General features: G+C 56.2%; 3 protein-coding genes across 10 annotated transcripts; 1 reads left to right on the top strand and 2 right to left on the bottom strand.

Moving 5' to 3' along the window:
* Nucleotides 1-69: 69 nt before the first annotated feature.
* On the bottom strand, nucleotides 70-10,942 carry LOC105469445 (EMAP like 3). 4 transcript variants are annotated; one of them, XM_011720453.3, is made up of 22 exons: nucleotides 10,602-10,942; nucleotides 9,599-9,770; nucleotides 9,261-9,521; nucleotides 9,053-9,166; nucleotides 7,497-7,564; nucleotides 7,207-7,330; nucleotides 6,816-6,986; nucleotides 6,590-6,659; nucleotides 6,394-6,504; nucleotides 6,057-6,152; nucleotides 5,522-5,677; nucleotides 4,803-4,944; nucleotides 3,904-4,055; nucleotides 3,696-3,821; nucleotides 3,483-3,614; nucleotides 2,951-3,018; nucleotides 1,959-2,047; nucleotides 1,790-1,887; nucleotides 1,575-1,662; nucleotides 1,002-1,100; nucleotides 604-734; nucleotides 70-523 (listed from the first exon to the last, which is right to left on the bottom strand). In XM_011720453.3, the coding sequence occupies exons 1-22, from the start codon at nucleotides 10,621-10,623 to the stop codon at nucleotides 320-322; spliced, it is 2,694 nt and encodes an 897-aa protein (XP_011718755.2). In that variant the 5' UTR covers nucleotides 10,624-10,942; the 3' UTR covers nucleotides 70-319. The 4 variants fall into 4 exon arrangements, with proteins under 4 accessions (XP_011718755.2, XP_011718756.2, XP_011718757.2 ...); XM_011720454.3 differs by having other exon boundaries at nucleotides 9,261-9,518; XM_011720455.3 differs by lacking the exon at nucleotides 5,522-5,677 and having other exon boundaries at nucleotides 10,602-10,913.
* A 56-nt stretch (nucleotides 10,943-10,998) lies between these two features.
* LOC105469444 (retinal outer segment membrane protein 1) lies at nucleotides 10,999-13,318 on the top strand. Its single transcript, XM_011720452.2, has 3 exons — nucleotides 10,999-12,037; nucleotides 12,449-12,695; nucleotides 12,812-13,318. The coding sequence occupies exons 1-3, from the start codon at nucleotides 11,448-11,450 to the stop codon at nucleotides 13,028-13,030; spliced, it is 1,056 nt and encodes a 351-aa protein (XP_011718754.1). The 5' UTR covers nucleotides 10,999-11,447; the 3' UTR covers nucleotides 13,031-13,318.
* A 162-nt stretch (nucleotides 13,319-13,480) lies between these two features.
* LOC105469443 (beta-1,3-glucuronyltransferase 3) lies at nucleotides 13,481-20,334 on the bottom strand. Of its 5 annotated transcripts, none has more exons than XM_011720451.3 (6): nucleotides 20,172-20,334; nucleotides 18,803-18,977; nucleotides 15,135-15,495; nucleotides 14,658-14,948; nucleotide 14,062; nucleotides 13,481-13,978 (listed from the first exon to the last, which is right to left on the bottom strand). In XM_011720451.3, exons 1-6 carry the CDS (start codon nucleotides 20,251-20,253, stop codon nucleotides 13,887-13,889), a joined length of 1,002 nt encoding a protein of 333 aa, XP_011718753.1. In that variant the 5' UTR covers nucleotides 20,254-20,334; the 3' UTR covers nucleotides 13,481-13,886. The 5 variants fall into 5 exon arrangements, with proteins under 5 accessions (XP_011718753.1, XP_011718746.2, XP_011718752.2 ...); XM_011720444.2 differs by lacking the exon at nucleotide 14,062 and adding an exon at nucleotides 19,361-19,429 and having other exon boundaries at nucleotides 20,172-20,333; XM_011720450.3 differs by lacking the exon at nucleotide 14,062 and adding an exon at nucleotides 19,361-19,429 and having other exon boundaries at nucleotides 20,182-20,331.
* Between the last annotated feature and the right edge of the window lie 1,364 nt (nucleotides 20,335-21,698).

The raw sequence follows: 21,698 nt of genomic DNA, 5'->3' as shown, positions 1-21,698 counted from the left end.
TTTTCCTTCGTCCCCACCCCACAGGGCCCCTGAGGCACCCAGCAAGCGCCCCACAAAAGCACCGGGAGGCGACTTTGGCTCTGGTTTATTGCCCCTCAGCAGGCAGCGGGAGTCAAGGCCTAGGTTGGGGCTGCCCGGCTCAACCAGCGGGTCTAAACAGTGTGTGCAGGGGCGCCGTTCGCGCCCTCCAGGGAAATGCACCGTCGGGAATGTTTCGAAGTCAGTCGAGGAAAGAGTCGGCCCCTGGTCGTGGGGGATTAGGGCGGGGCAGAGCGGGGCGGGGCCACGCCGCCAGGCCAGTAGGTCCTGCCGGCAGCGATCAAACGTCGAGGGAGGAGGCGGGGGACAGGGAGGGGGTTCGAGAGGGCGTGGCAGGCGCCGGCCCCGCGCCCCCAGCGCCCAGCACTCGCCACTGGAAGATGCTGGCGTCCTTGCCGCCCAGCGAGACGAGGTGCGAGTCGTCGTGCGTGAACCGGACGCTGGTCACGTGGCTGCCGTGGCCCCCGTACATGCGGCTCGGCGCCTGGGCGGGAGGGAAGAGTTGCAGTGGCGGCGGAGCCCTCGGGCCCACCCGTCCCACCCCGGCGGCCCCCGCGGCCTCACCTTGGCACGAGCGCACGGGTACTGGAATAGATGCACTTTGCAGAAGTCGTCGGCCACCGCCACCACGCGCTCGTTGTGGGAGCGGCACAGGGAGTTGATGTCGGTCCCATCGGAGCCGTCCGGCCACACGCCTAGCACAGTGGCCGGCCTCAGCCCGACCTCCTACCCACCGCCACCCACGGCCCAGAGCTACACCGTTTCAGGCGCTCCGGCAGCCGCAGCCACCCACTGTCGCGTTCCAGGAAAGCCTTCCCGGTCCCGAGGGCCGGAGGGGCCTCCTGGGCTGGATCTTCAGGTTTCTGGACTCTCACCCAATGACACACGCCCAGCGTTCCGAGCCCAAACTGGGCTCCACCTTGTCCCCCACCCCTCCAGCAGGGTTCCACGCCCCTGCTCACCGTAGACGTGGAAACCCAGCACACAGGTGTAGGTAGCCCATTCCCGGTCTCGGCTCTCATAGCGATTCTTCAGCTGCTTGCAGCCTCCAGCCACGTCCCCTGGGGAGAGGGAGCCCGCCCAGCTCAGCTCTCACGCTGCCCTCAGTAGGGAAGATGCCAGGAAAAGCCAGATTGGAAAGACTGGCATGAAACCCAGCGATGGCATGTGATCTGGTCACTGTAGTAGTGACCTCCTCCCCCTGTGAAACCCACCCTGTGTGCGTCCTGTCCTGAGCACTGGCTGAAGTTCTAACAGCTTCCATGAGTTCCTCCTCCCTAGATAAGTCAAGTCCTTCACACTTGCCCTGAGAAACTTTTCCCAAACAATCTTTTCTTAGAGCATTTTTCAGCTCCCTCAAGTCAACAAGACATGGTGTGAAACTCCTTGTTTCCAAATCACAAAATTTCTATGCATAATTCCAACTCCACTTTAACCCTATCTCCACTCCCTTATCTGACAACACCTCTAAGACCCCCCTACATAAAACCCACTCCAATTACCCTCTCCCCATGTCCTGCTCCACTGCCACTCACAGTAAAGAATCTCATAGTCCCCAGAATTGGACATGATGAAATTCCCATCCTTGGACCAGTCAAGATGAGTGATGAAGCTGGAGTGACCCTGGGAGCAAAGGTCAAGAGTTTTAAAGTATCCCATCCATTTCCCATCCCCAGAGCCCCCTTGATGCATCAGACCCCTGAGTTTCCCAGCTGTTATCATGCCCCACCACACGCCCCAACTTCCTCACCATACAGCGGCCAAAGCGGCTGGATTTGGCACCATCACTGGAAACACTATAGATGTAGATCACGTTGTCATGGGAACCAATGGCCAGGTACAACCCATCTGCAAATACAGTCACTCAGAGAGGGAAGGGCCAGGGACACATGTGAGTCCAGGGTTGGGGTGGCTCCCACCTGGGCTGTACCGGACCACTGAGAGCTGCTCATTGCCATCAATGACATCAGACACGATCTCTCTGGTCTCTGTGTCCAAAACCAACCACCTGGAAGGGAGGGGAGTGGAGGCAGATAGGAAGACAAAAAGGCAAGATGTGAGGAGACCCCCAGGTAGGCCACCCTGGGTAGGCTTGGGGATGGCAAATCAGAGAAGCTCAGAAACACACACAGAAAAGCTCTGATGTAGATGACAGGTCACACGTGCATTCTTTTTTTAGTTTGTTGTTGTTGTTATTGTTCTGAGACAGAGTCTCACTCTGTCACCCAGGCTGGAGTGCAGTGGCAAGATCTCACCGCAACCTCCACCTCCTGGGTTCAAGTAATTATCATGCCTCAGCCTCCTAAGTAGCTAGAATTACAGGTGCGCACCACCATGCCCGGCTAATTTTTGTGTTTTCAGTAGAGATGAGGTTTTCACCATGTTGGCCAGCCTGGTCTTGAACTCCTAACCTCAAGTGATCCACCCGCCTCAGCTCCCAAAACGCGAGGATTATAGGCATGAGCCACCGCACCCAGCCACCACTGCATTCTTATGCTGGGAGATGGAAAGGAGCTAAGTGTGGATAAAGGCTGAGGGGCTTCTAATGCCGTCTGAAAAAGGAATCTGAAACTACAGACCAGGGACCGACTACAAAGGCCCTGTGCAGGCTGGAAGCCTGTCACTTCCCTGTGTTTGTCTATGCCCCTCCCATTCCCACTGCTCTATCCTGGGCTGCCGCCTCCTCCACTCCCAGGCTTGGAGGAGACCGTGGTTGGGGGAGGGGGAGGAACGGTTACCACAGGAGAGGAGGGGAGCCCAGGTGGCAGGGGCTGCAGGGAGAGGCACGGAGGAGTGCCAAGGCGCAGGTGGCTCCTGGGCAGAGGCGGTCACTCTCGCCCACTCCCCCAGTACCAGGAACCCTTCCCAAACCTCCCTGCTTTCCCTCCTGGGAGTCCTGGCTCCCTCTCACCTCCCCGTGTTCAGTCCTACGGCCACAACTGCCCCACTCGGGTGGAAGTCAGCACAGAGACCAGTCTCCTGGGAGAGGGGAGAAGGTGAATTCAAGACAATGCCTTTCTAGTGAGGGAACCAGAGGGGACCCCTTGTCCTCCTGATAACTTCAAAGCCACTTACTCCCAAGGAGAAGATGGGAAGAGAGGGAAGGGACACCTGGGTGTCACTGGAGCCTAAACAGGGAGTGATATCAAAATATTTAACCACAGAACTGAGGCCAACAGCTGTGCCGAAGATTAACCATTTAGGTGCTGGACCAAGAGGAAGTCTGAGGGGTTCTGGGGGCAGCAGGGAATGCCCAGGTGGTACTAGAAGCATCAGCTTTTACCAATCAGTACAGAAGAATTAATATTTGAGTAACCAGTGCACCCATACCAGTACAAACTGGCCACCTCTGGGAGGCAGAAGGCAAGGTGCTAGGGAAGGCGTGGTGGCCACAGGTGTCCTGGTGGGTGTGGCATGGGGGATCCAGGGGCACAGGGCTCTACCTTGAGGTCGATGCTCCAGGCCAGCGCATGGCTCTCCCCATCCCACAGGCAGAGCTGCCGGTCATGGCCGCAGGTGAGGAAGCGGTTCTGGGAGGGGTGTGTGCAGAGCCCCCAGAGCTCATCAGTGTGGCCCTGCAGCACAGCATGACTGTCACTCCTGCCCCTCTCTCACACCCCTTTGCCCCTTCCTCCCCTGAGCCCTTAACCCCCAACCTGGATTACAGGGGAGAAGCCTTGGGCCAGATCTCCCCTCAGCAATGCATTCTTCGTGGTTCCCACCAGCAGCTCAGAGCCAAGCCCTTCAGCAATGGCTCGCACGGCCCCAAAGTGCTCAGGAATCTGCAGAGTGGTGGCAGAATGTCAAGAGCCCACTGACCATTGCTCTTCTCCCTCACTCCCTTGACCCCACCCCAGCCCTCACCTCAGCCTCCTGGAGGGCCACCAACCCGGGCCCCCACTGTACCAGCCGGCGGTCCCGCCCGCCACCACTCAGCACTGTCCCGTCCCGCTGGAGACACAAGGCGAAGATGGAACCTTCATGAGCATGAGCCTGGGCCACAATCCCATAGGTCTCTGTTGGCAAAGCCCCAGGCAGGTCATGTTTTGGGGGTACAGGGGAGTGAGAAACGGCCAGCTTTGGCTGCCACAATAGAGTAAGAACTCCCAGCCATTGAATGCACCGACTACTATGTCTCATCCTCATACTGCCAACACATCTGTTATTCTCCCCATTTTACAAACAGGACAACTGAGACTCAGAGAAGTGCGGTAACTTCCTAAAGGCCAGGCAACTAATGGCAAAACTGGAATCTGAACCTGAGATGTGGCAAACACAAAGCTCCAGCCGTTTCTCCTTTGCTGTGCTGCCCACACCCTTCTAGATCAGCCCCCCAGAGAACTATCAACTCTCAAGGTAAAAAGGTGGGAAACCTGGCTGGGCGCAGTGGCTCACACCTGTAATCCCAGCACTTTGGGAGGCCAAGGTGAGCAGATCACTTGAGGTCAGGAATTCGAGACCAGCCTGGCCAACATGGCAAAACCCCGTCTCTACTAAAAATACAAAAATTAGCTAGGCGTGGTGGCGTGTGCCTGTAATCCCAGCTACTTGGAGACTGAAGAGGGAGGATCGCTTGAACCTGGGATGCAGAGGTTGCGGTGAACCAAGATCACACCACTGCACTCCAGCCTGCGCAACAGAGTAAGATCCCGTCTCAAAAAAAAAAAAAAAAAAAAAAAAAGATGGGAATGGGAAACCCTCTCTCTGTTCCCACAGAACCTCTGGAGTACTAGACTTCCCAGATGCCACCCCCAGCCGCATACCTTTGGCCCCACCCCTGCCCGGGGTCTTGGAATCTGAAGCGCTCCGCCCCCAGGTGAGAATGTTCCCCTCTGAGTCTCCAGTGAGAATGTCTCCATCCGGAAGGAACACAAAGCAAGGAATAAACTTGGGTTTCTTGTATTTCTAGCGGGAAGGGAGAGCAGACAGCAGAGGTCAAAGGGAAGGGCAAAAATTCAAAGTCGCAGGACAAGCCAGGTACAGTGGCTCACGCCTGTAATCCCAGCACTTTGGGAGGCCAAGGCGGGCGGGTCACCTGAGGCCAGGAGTTTGTGACCAGCCTGGCCAATATGGTGAAATCCCGCACTGCACTCCAGCCTGGGTGATAGAGCAAGGCACTGTCTCAAAAAAAAAGAGCTGGGAGCGACGGCCAACATGATGAAATGAAACCCTGTCTCTCTTAAAAATACAAAAATTAGCCGGGCGTGGTGGCGCACATCTGTAATCCCAACTACTCCGGGAGGCTGAGGCAGGAGAATTGCTTGAACCTAGGAAGCGGAGGTCGCAGTGAGCCGAGATAGTGCCATTGCACTCTGGCCTGGGCGACAAGAGGAAGACTCCGTCTCAAAAAAAAAAAAAAAAAAAAAAAAGAAAAAGTCATAGGGCAGTAGGGGTTAGGGAACCTTAGGGTCCATAGTACTCAGCCCAGTGCTTCCTCTTCCACTCTGCCCTCCCCATCACCTTCCACTTATCCATGCCTCACCCCAAAGACACCCTGTTTCCGGGTAAGGGTCCCATTCCCAGGAACCCCTACTCCACCACTCCAATTCCAGAAGTGGACGTGAGATTTCCCACTGGTGACGATGCAGCTGCTGTCACGAGGGTTGAAGCCAACGGCCAGGACTGAGTCATTTGTACTCTGAAGGGAAGACACTAGATTCAGCCACCCCAAGCCCTGGATACCTTCGCTCTACTTGACTCTCCTCAATTTGCATCATGACAGCTGGCTGGTAGAGGCCCAGAAACCCCAGGACAACCCTTCTTTCAAGACCCTGGTCCCCTAAAAGCACTATTCCCTGTCAATCATAATTAATCACCCTAATACCTAACATATTATCCCTCATGAGGTCAGAACCCATGTCACAAATGAAGAAACTAAGGGTCAGAGAAGCTAGGAGACTTGCCCCATGTGACCCAGCCAAAAAGGAAGGAAATGTATGGGTGAGTCTGGAGCTCTCTGCACTCCACCACTCCCACCCCCAACCTCGGAGCTTCTCCAAGTCATGTGGACTCCTCACCTTGATCTCAGCCAGCTTCACTCCCCGGCTGCAGTCCCACACCGACAGCATGTGCTCATTGGAATCATCCACCACACAAAGAAAGGCACCCTGATCCTGAACAAAGGCGACACAAAGGAGGGGCAGAGTGAACCCTGGAGGTCCAGGGTTCGTGGTCATTAGGTTAGGAGGTACCATCACAGATGGAGTGGGCAGAAGTTGACACACATGTCCCTTTCTCAAGACAACCACCTGGGTGAGGTTCAGGAAGGCCAGAACTTCCAAGGCTTCCTGGTGACATGCAAGAGTGGGGTTCCTAGGCAAGAATGGGGGTCTAGAGGCTTCAGGGCCAGCTCACCGCAGCTGAAAAGGCCAGGGCCCCAACACCCCGCTCGAAGGCCCCCAGTCCAATCTCCTGCAGTTTCAACAGCGTCTCTGAGTCCCAGATGTGAACCACAGGCTGCAGGGGCTGGTGAAGGAAGAAGAGTCAAGGTGTGAAGCAAAGCTGGAGTGCAATTACAGCGTGTCTGCCTGCTCCCTGACTTTGGCCTTACCTTTCCATCCTTATCCACTCCAGCTGTCTGTCCCGAGGCTACCCGAACACCATCAGGGTGAACAGCAAGGCTAAGGTGGGGGGAAGACACTCTAGGGAAAGGGTCTCTCAAGACCATCCAAGACACCTTCTCCAAGCTTGCAGAGCAGCAAGGCAACTCTTTTCCCCTGCTTCTCCACGCCCCCAGACCCTCTTCCTGCCAAGCCCACCATCCCCAGGCCCCTCACCATCGAACGCAGTCTGTGTGCCCCCGGTAATGTCTCTGGCCGCCGCCTCCAGGACCCCCTGGGCCTCCTCCAGGCCGGTACAGCACCACCACGCAGGCGATGAAGTAGACCACCTCCCCCGAGCGCAGCACAAACAGATTAGAGCGGGAATCACGACCCCTGTACCCGTAACTGGGGCGGAGATCACGGTCAAGGAAAGGGCAGATCAAGGGCAGGAGGAGGAAGAGGGGAGAAAGACAGAGCTTCTGGCTGGCAGGGCCTGGAGCAGAATGATGGTAGGAGAGGATCTAGAAGGCTCCTTGTCCCCATAGACCCAGGAGAAAACTGTAAAGGGAAGAGGGGTCCTGAGGTGGGAAAGGTGGTTCCCATGGGACCGGAGGGGGCAGGATACACCCAGTCAAGGCAGAGGGTCTCCGGCGGTGGGCCGCTCGGCAGCTCCTCCAGGCTGCGGATGCCAGACGGGATGTACATGGTAATGGGGCGGCCTCGAAGGAACATCTTCACTGAGATGCCTTCTACAGAGAAAAGGGGTGGTGTCAACTACCACCCACAACCCCCCTTCCAGGAAAGACAGAGCAGAACCCTAGCCACCACACCTCACAGCCCAAAATAGCTCCTAGGGCTACAGCCCAAATCCTAACCCTGCCATCCAAGTTTTTCCCTCTGTCCCTCTGTACGTACCCAAATTGTAATTGCTCCTCCGAGACCCAGGGCCCCCGGGGCTAGAAAGGGGGTCTTTTCCCCCACGGCTGTTGGGAAGAGAAAAAGCACAGGGACTGGGGTCAGGGCCAAAGACCTAAGCGGGGAGGGGCAGGACACAAGAAAAGAGGTCACTGCAGAAACCACAGTCACCTCTGCAGGCCTGTAGTTTGCTTCGTGAGTATCAGGGCCCTAGTAGATGGAGACTTTTAGTTCCATTTAAGAGATAAGAAGATTGAGGCTGAGGCCGGGCATGGTGGCTCAAGCCTGTAATCCCAGCATTTTGGGAGGCCGAGACGGGCGGATCACGAGGTCAGGAGATCAAGACCATCCTGGCTAATACGGTGAAACCCCGTCTCTACTAAAAAAATACAAAAAACTAGCCGGGTGAGGTGGTGGGCGCCTGTAGTCCCAGCTACTCGAGAGGCTGAGGCAGGAGAATGGCGTGAACCTGGGAGGCGGAGCTTGCAGTGAGCTGAGATCCCGCCATTGCATTCTAGCCTGGGAGACAGAGCAAGACTCCATCTCAAAAAAAAAAAAAGAAGATTGAGGCTGAATGAGTGCACAGCACAAGGCCACAAAGGTTGGAAGAGGCAGTGCAGGGTGCCAGAGCCCTTTCTCTCCTCCAGACCACCAGGCCTCAGTCTTGCTCTGTCGCCCAGGCTGCAGTGCAATGGCATGACCTCAGCTCACTGCAACCTCCGACTCCTGGGTTCAAGCAACTCTCCTGCCTCAGCCTCCCCAGTAGCTGGGATTACAGGTGCGTGCCACTAGGCCTCGCTATTGACCTTTTCATTTCCCCATCCGTAAAATGGGACCAAAGGGAGTCCAGAATGTACACCAGCCCCGCCTCTCAGGGATCCAGGAGGCAAGCAAGAAAGTCCACATCTCTCCAGAGATTCCTGTCGTTAGATAACAGTAAGGTGATACTGTCTCTTCAGAGAATAAAGCACAGGCCAAAGACAGGGCTAGAATGAACATTCGGGTGTCCTAGGGCCCGTACATACTCTGAGGCAACCACATTCGGCCACTAGGACGTCCCCTTGCCCTCTAGAAGTAAATATTAATAGAGTGGTACTTGATAGATCCAGCGGAAAGAGGGCTGAAGCTCTAGGGACAGCCATCCATGAAAGCCATGGGAGCTTCTAGAAAAGCCTCTTGGGATCTCGGAAGGTTTGCTGTGATGTAGTGGAAAGGGTAGGGGAACTGGAGTCAGGAAGAGTTAGGTTCAAATCCTGACTCTAGCTGTGTGACCCCAGGCAAATGACTTACCCTCTCTGAGCCTGCCTCCTCACCTGTGCAATGGACAGCATGAGACCACCTACCCCCCAAGGATGTTGTGGGGACTGACTGAGATGGAGGAGGTCGAGGGTTTAGCACAGTGCCGGGTACACAGCAGGCGCCCCAGGAGTGTTTGTTTCCTTATTCCTGTTGGGCAATCAGGTCCCCCCACCCCACCCAGGGATGTGAGGTGAGAGATGTGGGAAAGTCGAGAGCCTGCGCCTGGGGCGGGGTGGATTAGGGGAAGCCTCACCCACCTCTCCGTGCTCCCGGACCGCACTAACAGGTTGGCGGAGGAAATTGCCTTCCTGGAGAGCTTCTGCCGAGGCCGCTCTGAGGGGGATGAGGAGGAGGAAGAATTTCTTCGCGGCCTGGTGGGGGCATAGTGAAGGTCATTCCCTCCAATTGTGCTCCGCAATCCCACCACCCCTCCCAGCTTCCGCCACAGGACCACAGGACACCTACGTGTCAGCACGCTGTGGGGGCTGCAAGGGCCTGAGGATTCCCGGGGGGCCGGGAGAGCCAGCACCACTGCTGCTGCTGCCCCCTCCTTCAGATTGGGTCCCACTAGGCTCTTCGCTGGCCCCCTGAGGGGCTGGGGGTCCATTGCTCAGGCCAGGGGGTCCAGGGGATGTCTTGAACTCCACCTCTGTCTCCGTCTGGGTGCCTCGGCTCACCAACGAAGGGGTGCACGTGGGTGGCAGTCCTGGGGGCGCTGCAAAACTGCTGGAGAGATGATGAATTAACCTGAAGCCCCAGAGACCCCAAGGAGGGGGGAAAATGGGGCGTGCCCACATGCATACCTGTCCCCTGGAGAAGCTGGTGTGCCAGAGACCTGCAGGGAGGAAGGCGGCACCTGCAGCCGCAGCAGGCGAAGGGCTTCTGCCAGGGCTGCCTTTACCAGCTCCATCTCCTGCTCCTGCACCCGAAGCCGCTGGCTCAGAGACTGCAGGGCCTCCCGAGCAGGGCCCTCACCTGGGAAAAGGGCAAGAGGTACTCAGAATGTACCCATCACCTGAAGAAAGCGTAGAGGGGATTCTGTCTCCCCACAGCTTTCCATGTGTCCAGTAGTACTACCCCTTTCAAGCAGCCCCAGGCTTGGATGCTCATCCAGAGGGGAGGAGACGGTGGTAGAGGATCAAGGGCCTCCTTCTGGCAGGGCAGGCGAGAAACCTGGCAAAGCTCCCTTCCTGCTGCCGTCTCAGCCTCCGCAAAGGCTGGGAGTACCATGGAGTACCAGGGGGGAAATATGGAGTACTGCCGAGGAACGTGGGAGCCACAGAGAGAGGCGCCGCACTGGTGAGGGGACGGACCGCAGCCCTCCCCACGCGCCCACAACAAGCTCAGGTCTCCAGCGAAAGCAGAGTAACTGAGCCGGGGGAACACCAGGAGAGGATGGGGCACGGGAATGGAGTCATACTGAGGACCCAGAGTACAGGAAAAGAGATCCAGAGTGACAGGAGAGAGTGTGGGTTGTGAACAGAGTCACAGTGAAGGTCTCAGGGGACGGCGGTCAGAAGGAAAAAGACCTGAAATACCAGGAGAAGAGGCCCGGAGTAACGCAGAGGGCAGGGAAACATCGAGGGGCCCGGAGTTACATGGGGGGTAGAATGACGCTGGGGAAGCCCGAAGTGACAGGACCCAAGCAACTAGGGAGGGGGACCGGAGGAACTGTGGAGGATGCTCGGAGCCCCTGCGGCGAAGGAGCACGCGGGGACGCCTCCAGACAGCCGTCCAGCTCTGGAGGAGCCCGACGAGCCGGGCGCTCCGGGAAGGGGCACGCCGCCCGCCCCGCCCCGTACTCACCGGGCCCCGCGGCCCCGTCCATCCGGCCCCCGGGTTGCTCCGAGCGGCGGCGGCGGAGGAGGCGTCTAAGCCGCGGGGGCCACGGCCGGGGAGAGGGGAAGGGGAAGCACCCCGGGGCGCGCGCGAAGGGCGCCGTACCACCACCCCGCGGGGGCGCTATCGGGCGCGGGGAAGGGGCCTGGAGGGGGCGCTGTGGGCCCGGGGCCGCAGTCCCCAGACCCCCCCGGGCCCTCAGACTCTCCCGGGGCCGCTCTCGGCTCCCGGGGGTGGGGTGGCGGGGCCGTCCGGGGCCACAGCGCCGCAGCACAAACAGGCGCCGGACGCGGAGCCGCCAGGAAGCGCGGGAGGGGGGGCGGGCCCGAGGGGGGGCCGGGCCGCCTGGTAACCCCTCCCTGTCCGGGCCTCGCCGCTCAGTACGGGGGCGGGGCTAGCCGGCTGACCCCCTGGCCTGCTCCCGGCCTCCCGCTCCAGGCCCTTCCCGGATCCCCGCCCCCGGATTCCCAGGGGACGGGATAGGGAGCGCCCGCCCCGAGGTCTCCGCCCCCCAGCCCCTAACCCCTCAGGGCTGAACGGACCAGCCCCACCACTTCCGCGAGGGTCAGGGGCGGGGTCACAAAACGGGCACTCGGCCTAGGGGCGGAGTTTCTCCAAAGGGGCAAGGCCAAGGCATCCTGTATTGGGGCTGACAGGGCGGCGGGTTATTAAGGCTGAGGATGGGAGGATGCTCAGGGTATTGGGGTCAGGGTGGCATTAGCCCAGCTCAAGCCGGGCCGGGCTGACTCAGCATCCTGCCCCAGCCAAGTTCCATCCCCGACACCTCTGCACTCCCTTGGGCAGAGATGGGAGATGGCGCCGGTGTTACCCCTGGTGCTGCCCCTGCAGCCCCGCATCCGCCTGGCACAAGGGCTCTGGCTTCTCTCCTGGCTGCTGGTGCTGGCTGGTGGCCTCATCCTCCTCTGTAGCGGGCACCTCCTGGTCCAGCTGAGGCACCTTGGCACCTTCCTGGCTCCCTCCTGTCAGTTCCCTGCCCTGCCCCAGGCTGCCCTGGTAGCGGGTGCGGTGGCTCTAGGCACAGGACTAGTGGGTGTAGGAGCCAGCCGGGCAAGTCTGAATGCAGCTTTATACCCTCCCTGGCGAGGGGTCCTGGGCCCGATGCTGGTGGCTGGGACGGCTGGTGGTGGGGGGCTCCTGGTCATCGCCCTCGGGCTAGCCCTGGCTTTGCCTGGGAGTCTGGATGAGGCGCTGGAGGAGGGCCTGGGGACTGCCTTGGCTCACTACAAGGACACAGAGGTGCCTGGGCACTGTCAGGCCAAAAGGCTGGTGGATGAGCTGCAACTGAGGTACCAATGCTGCGGATGCCACGGGTACAAGGATTGGTTTGGGGTCCAGTGGGTCAGCAGCCGTTACCTGGACCCCAGTGACCAGGATGTGGTTGAGTGAGTGATTTGCGTCTCCCTTCCTCCTCCTCCTCCTCCTCCTCCTCCCTAGACAGGCTCCCTCCTGCTGCCTTGAATCTCCACCTGGCTCAGAGGGGCAATAGTAGAGCATAGTAGCTGAGAGACCAGTTACAGCTCTGCCATTTATTAGCTGTGAAACCCAGGGCATGTTACCAAACCACCCTGGGCCCATTCCTTTACCTGTAAAATGGAGATAATAGTACCTATCTGATAAGTACCTATCTGACAGAGTTGTTGTGAAGATAAGTGAATTATGCTTGGCTGGCACGTAGTACAGCAGTCAGTAAATGTTTTACCATTCTTTTTCCCTTCTCAATACCTGTGCCCTTCAGTCCCTCCCCCAGGCCTCTATCTCCAGACATCCTAATCTCTCTATCCCTCCCTTTGCAGCCGGATCCAGAGCAATGTGGAAGGCCTATACCTGACTGATGGGGTCCCTTTCTCCTGTTGCAACCCCCACTCACCCCGGCCTTGCCTGCAAAACCGTCTTTCAGACTCCTACGCCCACCCCCTGTTCGATCCCCGACAACCCAACCAAAACCTCTGGGCCCAAGGGTGCCATGAGGTGCTGCTGGAGCACTTGCAGGACTTGGCAGGCACACTGGGTAGCATGCTGGCTGTCACCTTCCTACTGCAGGTGAGTCAGCAAAGCATCTGAGGCCTCCTCCCACCGGGGACTCCTCACTCACTCCAACCCTGGGCCTCCTGGAACCGCTGACTCTCCCTAACTCTTTCCCCTTGCTTCCCCCACAGGCTCTGGTGCTCCTCGGCCTGCGGTACCTGCAAACAGCACTGGAGGGGCTTGGAGGGGTCATTGATGGGGAAGGAGAGACCCAGGGCTATCTCTTTCCCGGTGGGCTGAAAGATATGCTGAAAACAGCATGGCTACAGGGAGGGGTTGCCTGCAGGCCAGCACCTGAGGAGGCCCCACCAGGAGAGGCACCTCCCAAGGAGGATCTATCTGAGGCCTAGAGGCCTGGAGCTTGGGGTGAGGAGGAGGAAGGGATGGACACGTCTAAAAACCTCACAATTCCTTACCAAGGCTCCAGGTTGGGGGGATCGTGGGATTAGAGGGGCTAAGGATAGTTAGCAAGCTGGACTGGGGTAAGAAAGAAAACCAGATGCCCTACTAGCCCTTGTAGCCAGAACCACCAGGGAACAGCAAAGAACAGAGTGATGGGAAAGTGACATGGGAAGGCCTGGAGGCTGATTCTGGTACAGACTCAATAAAGCTTTTGGAAGGAAGCAATTGCTTTTTTTGTCAAGGGGATGGGGGCCTGGGAGAACTGATTTCTGTCTGATGGAGCAGCCAGGACTCCAAAGTTTGGACCCTGGCTCGACCTGTGCAGGAATAGGAGCCCACATCTGTAAGGATCAGAAAGCAAGAACCCAATGTAAGAAGCAAAGAAAAACAAGAGGCCCTTCCAGGTTGAGATTCTTTATTCTGGAGGTAGGAAAGGGATCAGCATGCTCAGGTGGGGAGGGTCCAGCCCAGCTCCTCCAGCCCCCCAGTGCATGCCCAGCCCCAATAAGTTACCCAGTTAGTCAGCTGCCCTCCCTCCTGGGTCCTTTTGTTCCACCCTAGACAGGGCCAACCTGGCTCAATACAAGGGCTGCTTGTCCCCAGCCTGTGGGCAGTGCCACATGGCAGGCTGGGGGAGGGGTGAAGCAACAGGACCATGCCCTGGGCCTGGAGGAGCAGAGGGGCCACTTCTGGCTCCAAGGGATCAGGACTTGGAAAACCACATCCTGGGCAGGCCTGGGGCCCAGTCCCACAAGGTCTGTGCCTGAAAAGAGGTGGTAGTTGGGGTGGGGCCGCCATCACACCTCAATTGCTGGGTCTGAGCCCCGGCCCTGCCGCTGCAGCTGCTCCTCCTGCTTCATCTTGGGCTTCTCTGTCCGTGTATGCCACACCAGTACCTGCGGCAGCAGGGATGCAGTGAGAGCCAGGCCCAGCTGTAGCCAGGCCTCTGAGACTCTCAGCCTGGAATGGATTCTCTAACCCTATCAAATATACAGTGTAGGCTTCAAAGTGTAAAGGGCAGGGTGGAGGAAGACTTAGTGCCTCTAAAGTAGGGCCTTGGCTGGGCGCAGTGGCTCATGCCTGTGATCCCAACACTTTTGGGAGGCCGAGGTGGGTGGATCACGAGGTCAGGAGATCGAGACCATCCTGGCTAACACCGTGAAACCCCGTCACTACTAAAAATACAAAAAATTTGCTGGGCATGGTGGCGGGCGCCTGAGGCAGGAAAATGGTGTAAACCCAGGAGGCGGAGCTTGCAGTGAGCCGAGATTGTGCCACTGCACTCCAGCCTGGGCGACAGAGCAAGACTCCGTCTCAAAAAAAAAAAAACAAAAAACGGGGCCTTATTCCTTTATCCTCTCTGTGCCACATGGGTTTCCAGAACTCAGGGCAGAGTGACAGGGACCACTTCCCCCCGCTGGTTCCCAGCTTCCCCTTCAGTAGAGTCAGCAAGGCTGATCAGAGGTCTGGAGAGGCCCTCCCGATTAAACTACCCATTCCCAGGGTCTCACTGTACCTCCCCCATCACCTGTCCATCCCAGAGCCAGGTTTCTATGCCCACCTGCATTCCCTTACCCGAGTGCAGTTGGCAGCCCGTGGCTCCAGGTCCTTGGGATCCACAAGGTGGCTCAGAAGACTGCTCTCCAGGTGGCCCCGGGGAGCAGTGGAATCAAACTGGGCATTGGGCTTAGCTAACAGCAAGGGCAGGGCCACAGCAAATCCAGCCATATCCACAGGGAAGGGCCTGTTGGGCTCCCATGCTGTGTGGAAGCCTACTACCCGGCCGTCCTGTACCTGAGGGCCCTCAAATCGCAGGCCGCCCACCAGCCCCACAGGCCACACTGAAACACCACGGGTCCAGCGCATCTAATAGAGGTCAGGAGAGAAGAAACAGAGGGGTGGTCCAGGGAAGGGATCAGCAGAAAGAGCCACCTGGCTCACTCTGCCCCACTGCTTCCAGCCCCTCACCCAGCAGCCAGTGGCAACACTGCTAACCAAGGTAACAAAGCTGGCCGCACCTGGTCTCTTGCCGCTCCCCATCCTGGTGCTCACCTCCTCAAACAGCTCCCGGCTGTAGGTGTTGTCATCATCAGCAAAGTACACGACTCCTTGGGTCCCTGGTGGTGGTGGGTCCTTCTCCCCACCCACAGCACCTCCTCTGCCCCGGAGCCAGTCCAGGGCCTTGTTCCGCTGCTCAACACCACGGGGATGAACCCAGCCAGGCTCGCCCTCCCTAAGCCGCTGCGCTTTGGGTGTGAGGACCACCAGGTGTGTGAAGAGGAGGCCAGAGGCAGCCAGCAGCCCTGAGACCAGCGGGGTGGGACTCTCAGCATCCTCCACCAGCAGCCAATGCAGCCGGGGCACCAGGCTCAGTGTCTGGGACAGCCGTACCAGCTCTGCCTTCTGTACCAGCCTGTAGTGGAGAGATGCAGCACAAGGGAAAGGGGCAAGCACCATGTGCCCGCTCCAGCCAGGGCAGACGGCTTCTGCTTCTCCCTTGGCCTTTCCCAACCAATGCCTAAACTCCCTCTTTCTTGCCTGTCAACTTCATGCTAACACTCACCTGCCCTGTTCTTCTGCTCCATGTCCATCACCCACCTCAACCCCAGAGTTCTGGCTGTGGTAGACTATAAATTAAGGGCACAGGGCCAGGTGTGATGGCTCACGCCTGTAATAACACTTTGGGAGGTCGAGGCGGGTGAATCACCTAAGGTCTGGAGTTCCAGACCAGCTTGGCTAATATGGTGAAACCCCATTTCTACTAAAAAACTACAAAAATTTGCTGGGTGTAGTGGCGCATGCCTTTAGTAATCTCAGCTACTTGGGAGGCTGAGGCAGGAGAATCACTTGAACCTGGAAGGCAGAGGTTGGAGCGAGCTGAGATTGTGCCATTTCACTCCAGCCTGGGCGATAACAGCAAAACTCCATCTCTTAAAAAAAAAAAAAAAAAAAAAAGCCAGGCATGGTGGCTTATGCCTGTAATCCCAGCACTTTGGGAGGCCGAGGTGGGCAGATCACCTGAGGTCAGAGGTTCAAGACCAGCCTGCCCAACATGGTGAAACCCCGTCTCTACTAAAAATACAAAAAATTACCCAGGCATGGTGACAGGCACCTGTAATCCTAGCTACTCGGGAGGCTGAGGCAGAAGAATCGCTTGAACCTGGGAGGCAGAGGTTGTAGTGAGCCGAGATTGTGCCACTGCACTCTAGCCTGAGCAACAAGAGCGAAACTCTGTCTCAAAAAAAAAATTAAGGGTACAGGCTTTAGGATCAGGTATATCTGGGTTTGAAATCCAGTTTTGTAACTTATTATGTGAGACAACTCGGGAAAATAGCTCAATCTCCCTGAGCCTCAGTTTCCTCAACTGTAAAATGGGAATAACAGTACTTTATAACAATGTTGTTTTAAAGATTAAATAAGAGCTGGGCACAGTGGCTCACACCTGTAATCCCAGCACTTTGGGAGGCCGAGGTGGGCGGATCATGAGGTCAGGAGATCAAGACCATCCTGGTTAACACGGTGAAACCCCATCTCTACTAAAATACAAAAAATTAGCCAGGCATGGTGACGGGCACCTGTAGTCTCAGCTACTCGGGAGGCTGAGGCAGGAGAATGGCGTGAACACAGGAGGCAGAGCTTGCAGTGAGCCAAGATCGTGCCATTGCACTCCAGCCTAGGCGACAGAGCGAGACTCCATCTCAAAAAAGAAAAAATAAATAAAATACAAAAATAAAGTACAAAAAATTACTGGCCGGGCATGGTGGCTCACGCCTGTAATCCCAGCACTTTGAGAGGACGAAGTGGGCAGATCACGAAGTCAGAAGTTCCAGACCAGCCTGGCCAACATGGTGAAACCCCATCTCTACTAAAGATACAAAAAATTAGCCGGGCGTGGTGGCGCATGCTTGTAATCCCAGGTACTCGGGGGGCTGAGGCAGGAGAATTGCTTCAACACGGGAGGTGGAGGTTGCAGTGAGCCAAGATCACGCCACTGCGCAACAGAGCAAGACCCCATCTCGGCAGGAGGGTGGGGAAGCAGGGAGAGAACAAAAGAAAAAAAAAAAAAGGAACAAACCAGGAATGTGGAACGTGGAACGTGGAACGTGGGGCTTGGCTCTTCTGTGCTTCTTTATCCTTCAGATCTACCTGCCTGTCCCAGGGCTGGTGGTGTGTGTGTGTATGTGTGCATGTCACAGGTGGGGTCTAGAACTTCCTGTGCATGAATGGGACAGCCATCTGATTCCCAGAAGATGTATTAACACCCTTATGGCTACAGATCCAAAAACCACATTCCCCAACTGGTTTTATTAGTAAAACCAATTACATTTTGATTTAAAACAAAAGCAAATGTAAATCACTAAACACAGTGCCTGGTAGAGAGTAAACACACTGTAAGTAACAGCTGGTATAACTATTTCTGGACCCTAGGATGACTATCAGGCCAAGTGCTTTCAACTTTTTTTTTTTTTTTTTTTTTTTTTGAGATGGGCTCTCTCTCTGTCGCCCAGGTTGCATGATCTCCACTCACTGCAACCTCCGCCTCCCAGGCTCAAGCAATCTTCCCACCTCAGCCTCCAGAGTAGCTGGGATTACAGGCATGCAGCACCAAGCCCAGCTACCTTTTTTTTTTTTTTTTTTTTTTTTTATAGAGACAAAAGTTTCACCATGTTGCCCAGGCTGGTGTCAAACTCCTGAGCTCAGGCGATCCACCAGCCTCGGGCTCCCAAAGTGCTGGGATTACAGGCATGAGCCACTGTGCCCAGACAAGCCCTTTCAACTTTAATCAGGGAGTTTTAACTTTCTCCCCAAAGCGTCCCTAAGGAGAGAGAGTTAATTCACTGCCAAGCTCAAAATTTATTTGAAATGTTATTGTTCTGTCTTATAATTTGGTAGGAATTTTGTATTTTCCTTCTAGAAAAACCACCATTTTTTCTTTTTTTTTGGTTTTGTTTTTGGGATAGAGTTTCACTCTTGTTTTGTTTTGTTTTGTTTTGTTTTGTTTTTGAGACGGAGTCTCACGCTGTTGCCCAGGCTGGAGTGCAGTGGCCGGATCTCAGCTCACTGCAAGCTCCGCCTCCCGGGTTCACGCCATTCTCCTGCCTCAGCCTCCTGAGTAGCTGGGACTACAGGCGCCCGCCACCGCACCCGGCTAATTTTTTGTATTTTTAGTAGAGACGGGGTTTCACTGTGGTCTCGATCTCCTGACCTTGTGATCCGCCCGCCTCGGCCTCCCAAAGTGCTGGGATTACAGGCTTGAGCCACCGCGCCCGGCCGAGTTTCACTCTTGTTGCCCAGGCTAGAGTGCAATAGTGTGATCTCAGCTCACTGCAACCTCCACCTCTCAGGTTCAAGGGATTCTCCTGCCTCAGCCTCCCAAGTAGCTGGGATTACAGGCATGTGCCACCACACCTGGCTAATTTTGTATTTTTAGTAGAGACGGGGTTTTGCCATGTTGGCCAGGCTGGTTTCGAACTCGCGACCTCAGGTGACCCACCCGCCTTGGCCTCCTAAAGTGCTGGGATTACAGGCTTGAGCCACCGCGCCCCGCCTGAAAATGAACTATTTTCCCACAGATATTTTAGTATAGATGTGGTTCATTTATCCTGTCTTTGGTATGCCCTAGTTTGAGGAACAACTCCTAGCCCAGTGCCTCCCCAAACTCCTCATCAACTCCAACTCATTGGACAATGCAGACCTCTTGGGTGTACCAGAGCCCATACCTGGCATAGGTGGGGGTAACAACATAGATAGTAGGCAGGGCCTCGGGTTCAGGGGGCTGGGCAGGGGCAGGGGGTGGCCGTCGGAGTTCCGCTTGCAGCTGGGAAATCCTCAGATCCTTCTGCCGTAGCTGCTCGGCTGCTGCCCGCAGGGGAGGAAGGCAGTCACATGGCTGGCCTGGTCCCAGGAAGCATTAATGGGGAAAGAGGATGGGGGCAGAGAACCACAGAATGTTCAGCATCCCAAAGGGCCATAATCTTCTCATTAATTCCTAGACAATGCAGGTATCCCCTTATGACTTCCCTAGTAGCCTTTTCTACACCTCTGGTGTGGGAAACTCACTGCCTCAAGCAGCAGACCCTCTCCAACTTTAATAAATTCCATTGTTACAATTTTACGTTGGATATTGAGCTGATTCCATCTTTTCTATCTGCTGGTCCTAATTTTGCCTTCTGGACTCATAACAAGCTCATGTCCTTAAACAGGACAGTCTTTTCAGAGTCCAAGGTGCTAACTAACCATTACACTATAGAACCCCTTTAGGATAGTCTTTCAAATACCTGAGGATAACGCAGTGGCACTGTCCCTAAATCTTTGCATAAGGGGCAGGGTTCGATCCATTCCCTTGGCTGGGTGACCAAAGACTCATTGTTAAATTCATTGATTCCATTGTAGGATAAATATTTATTGAATACTCTTCCTAGGAGGCACTGCCTTAGGTGCTGAGGATACAGCAGGGAACAAAACAGACACAGTCCCTGCCCTCATCGAGCTTTCAGTTTAGCGGAGGAAGCAGACACTAAGCAAAGAAACAAATTAATAACATTATTACAAACTGTGATGGGGTCATGAAAAAAATAATCAGGATAGAGAATAAAAGGGAATGGAATAAGAATGGTATCTTTAGCTATGGTAGTCAGGGAAGGCCTCTCTGAGGAGGTGACATTTGAGCTAAGACCTGAAGGATGAGAAAGAGGCAGCCTGGAAAGAGCTGGAAGAAAAGCACCCCAAGTAGAGGGAACAAGTTAAGCGCTTGAGAGAGCAATGAGCCTGGGGTTTTCGAGAAACTGTCAGCAAGCCAGTCTGGCTGCAGCAGAGCGAGGGAGAGGGGTGGGAAATGGGGTTGGGAGAGGCGGACGGCAGCAGGATCATGCGGGGCCTTGCAGGCTCTGGGAAGGAGTCTGGATTTCATCCGAGGTGCGGCGGGCCGCCGCGGTGCGTTCTATAGAGGGGAGTGCGCCTGCGGCCGCAGAGCTGTCCGGAGGGTCGAGCGGATGAATGGTGTTTGCCGGGGGTTCATCCCCAGGGCGGGATGCACGGCGGCGGGCGCCCACGGGCCAGCCCGCCGCACCCCCGCCCCGCCCCGCTCACCGAGCTGTACCAGCGCGTAGAGGAGGCCGGCGATCGACACCAGGAAGTAGGCGAGAAACACGTTCTTCAGCTTCAGCTTCATGGCCGCGCCGCCGCCCGCGCCCGAGCAGGCGGGGTCTAGAGGGGACGAGGGGTTCCCGCCCCAACCCCCGGCGCCTGCCCACAGGCCCCGCCCCTCCACCGGCTCCGCCCTGCGTCCCGCCTTCCTCGCACTCCCCTACCAGCTCCTAGCCGGGGCTGGCAGCACCGCCCGGGCACGCTTCCGGTCATCTGTGCCCCCTTGTAGACTTGATTTCCGGTCCCACCGCCAGGCTCCGGGAACCACGGGGCGGTGACGTCACATCCGGCGTGCCAAACTCGCGTGGACGGCAGTCAAAATCCCGGGTAGGTGCAGAATCTCGGGTAGGTAGGTGCACGTGGCACCTACCTCGCGACCCGCCCCCGATCACGGAATTGCATGAGAAAGCCAGTCCTGCCGTCCAGATCTTCACCTTATTCATCCAACCATCAGTCACGCCACCCAACAGCAGTTGCTCAATACTCATTACACAAATGAATGAAATCTAAGGCCCACCACATGATCCTCTGGGTGTCTCTCCTGGAATTATCACTATAATACTTTGAGATAGATAAGAAACTAAAGTTGACAAAAATTATGTCATTGCCACAAGGCAGTTTTGTGTCCTTTCTAGACACCTGATTCCGGCATCTCTAGTGTTTCCTCTGGCCCACATTTCTTCAACAGATGACAACAAGGGTGCCAAGGAAGTGTTTTAACTACCAGGAAATTGATTGGAAATAGTTCCTGAGCTGGGGAATTCCAGGAATGCATCCCCTTCCTCCTCATAAGCACAAGCCATCCTTCTCATTTTTCCTTTAAAAAAAAAAAAAAGGGCCTGGCACAGTGGCTCATGACTGTAATCCTAGCACTTTAGAAGCCCAGGAGTTTCAGATCAAACTCGGCAACAAGGCAAAACCCCGTCTCTACAAAAAAACACAAAAATTAGCCGGGTGTAGTGGCGCGGGCCTACAGTCCCAGCTACTTGGGAGGCTGATGTGGGCGGCTGAGGCTGTGGTGAGCCGTGATCATGCCACTGCACTCCAGCCTGGGTGACTGGGTGAGACCCTGTCTCAAAAAAAGCCCTCCAACCCCCACCAAAAAGAGTTTCTGGTAAAATAATCTCTGACTTGTGGTCAGTCTACAAAATGAGGGGGAGACGGGGAACAGTATACTTCCTGTCACTAAAACAATGGGAAACTTTACAAAGTGCTGTTAGCTACAAGCAGAAGCCTTTAGGTTGGGCATGGTGGCTGATGCCTGTAATCCCAGCACTTTAGGAGCCTGGGAGGTCAAGGCTGCAATGAGCCGGGATCATGTCACAGCACTCCCAGCACTCCAGCCTCAGCAGTAGAACGAGACCCTGTCTCAACCCCCCACACCCCCCAAAAGTAGTAGCCTTTCGTTTGAGAAACAACTATCTGAACTTAACAGCTATTTCTATCCAAGAGGGACTCCATTGGCTCTTA

Source organism: Macaca nemestrina, chromosome 12 (genome assembly GCF_043159975.1).
Source record: "Macaca nemestrina isolate mMacNem1 chromosome 12, mMacNem.hap1, whole genome shotgun sequence".
NCBI lineage: Eukaryota > Metazoa > Chordata > Mammalia > Primates > Cercopithecidae > Macaca > Macaca nemestrina.
This window is presented reverse-complemented; position numbering and strand designations above follow the sequence as displayed.

What these genes read in the sequence shown, in the direction of transcription:
- LOC105469444 (XM_011720452.2), top strand. Translation starts at nt 11,448, where the DNA reads ATGGCGCCGGTGTTACCCCTGGTGCTGCCCCTGCAGCCCCGCATCCGC. An exon ending in AGTGACCAGGATGTGGTTGA is followed by an intron (nt 12,038 to 12,448) that starts GTGAGTGATTTG and finishes CTCCCTTTGCAG; the next exon opens with CCGGATCCAGAGCAATGTGG. An exon ending in CTGTCACCTTCCTACTGCAG is followed by an intron (nt 12,696 to 12,811) that starts GTGAGTCAGCAA and finishes CTTCCCCCACAG; the next exon opens with GCTCTGGTGCTCCTCGGCCT.
- LOC105469443 (XM_011720444.2), bottom strand. Translation starts at nt 20,253, where the DNA reads ATGAAGCTGAAGCTGAAGAACGTGTTTCTCGCCTACTTCCTGGTGTCG. An exon ending in CTACGCGCTGGTACAGCTCG is followed by an intron (nt 19,430 to 20,171) that starts GTGAGCGGGGCG and finishes TTGGTCACCCAG; the next exon opens with CCAAGGGAATGGATCGAACC. An exon ending in GTTACCCCCACCTATGCCAG is followed by an intron (nt 15,496 to 18,802) that starts GTATGGGCTCTG and finishes TCTCCACTACAG; the next exon opens with GCTGGTACAGAAGGCAGAGC.
- LOC105469445 (XM_011720453.3), bottom strand. Translation starts at nt 10,623, where the DNA reads ATGGACGGGGCCGCGGGGCCCG. An exon ending in ACCCTCTGCCTTGACTGGGT is followed by an intron (nt 6,987 to 7,206) that starts GTATCCTGCCCC and finishes TCTCCGCCCCAG; the next exon opens with TTACGGGTACAGGGGTCGTG. An exon ending in GCTGGGTTTCCACGTCTACG is followed by an intron (nt 735 to 1,001) that starts GTGAGCAGGGGC and finishes CCACTGTGCTAG; the next exon opens with GCGTGTGGCCGGACGGCTCC.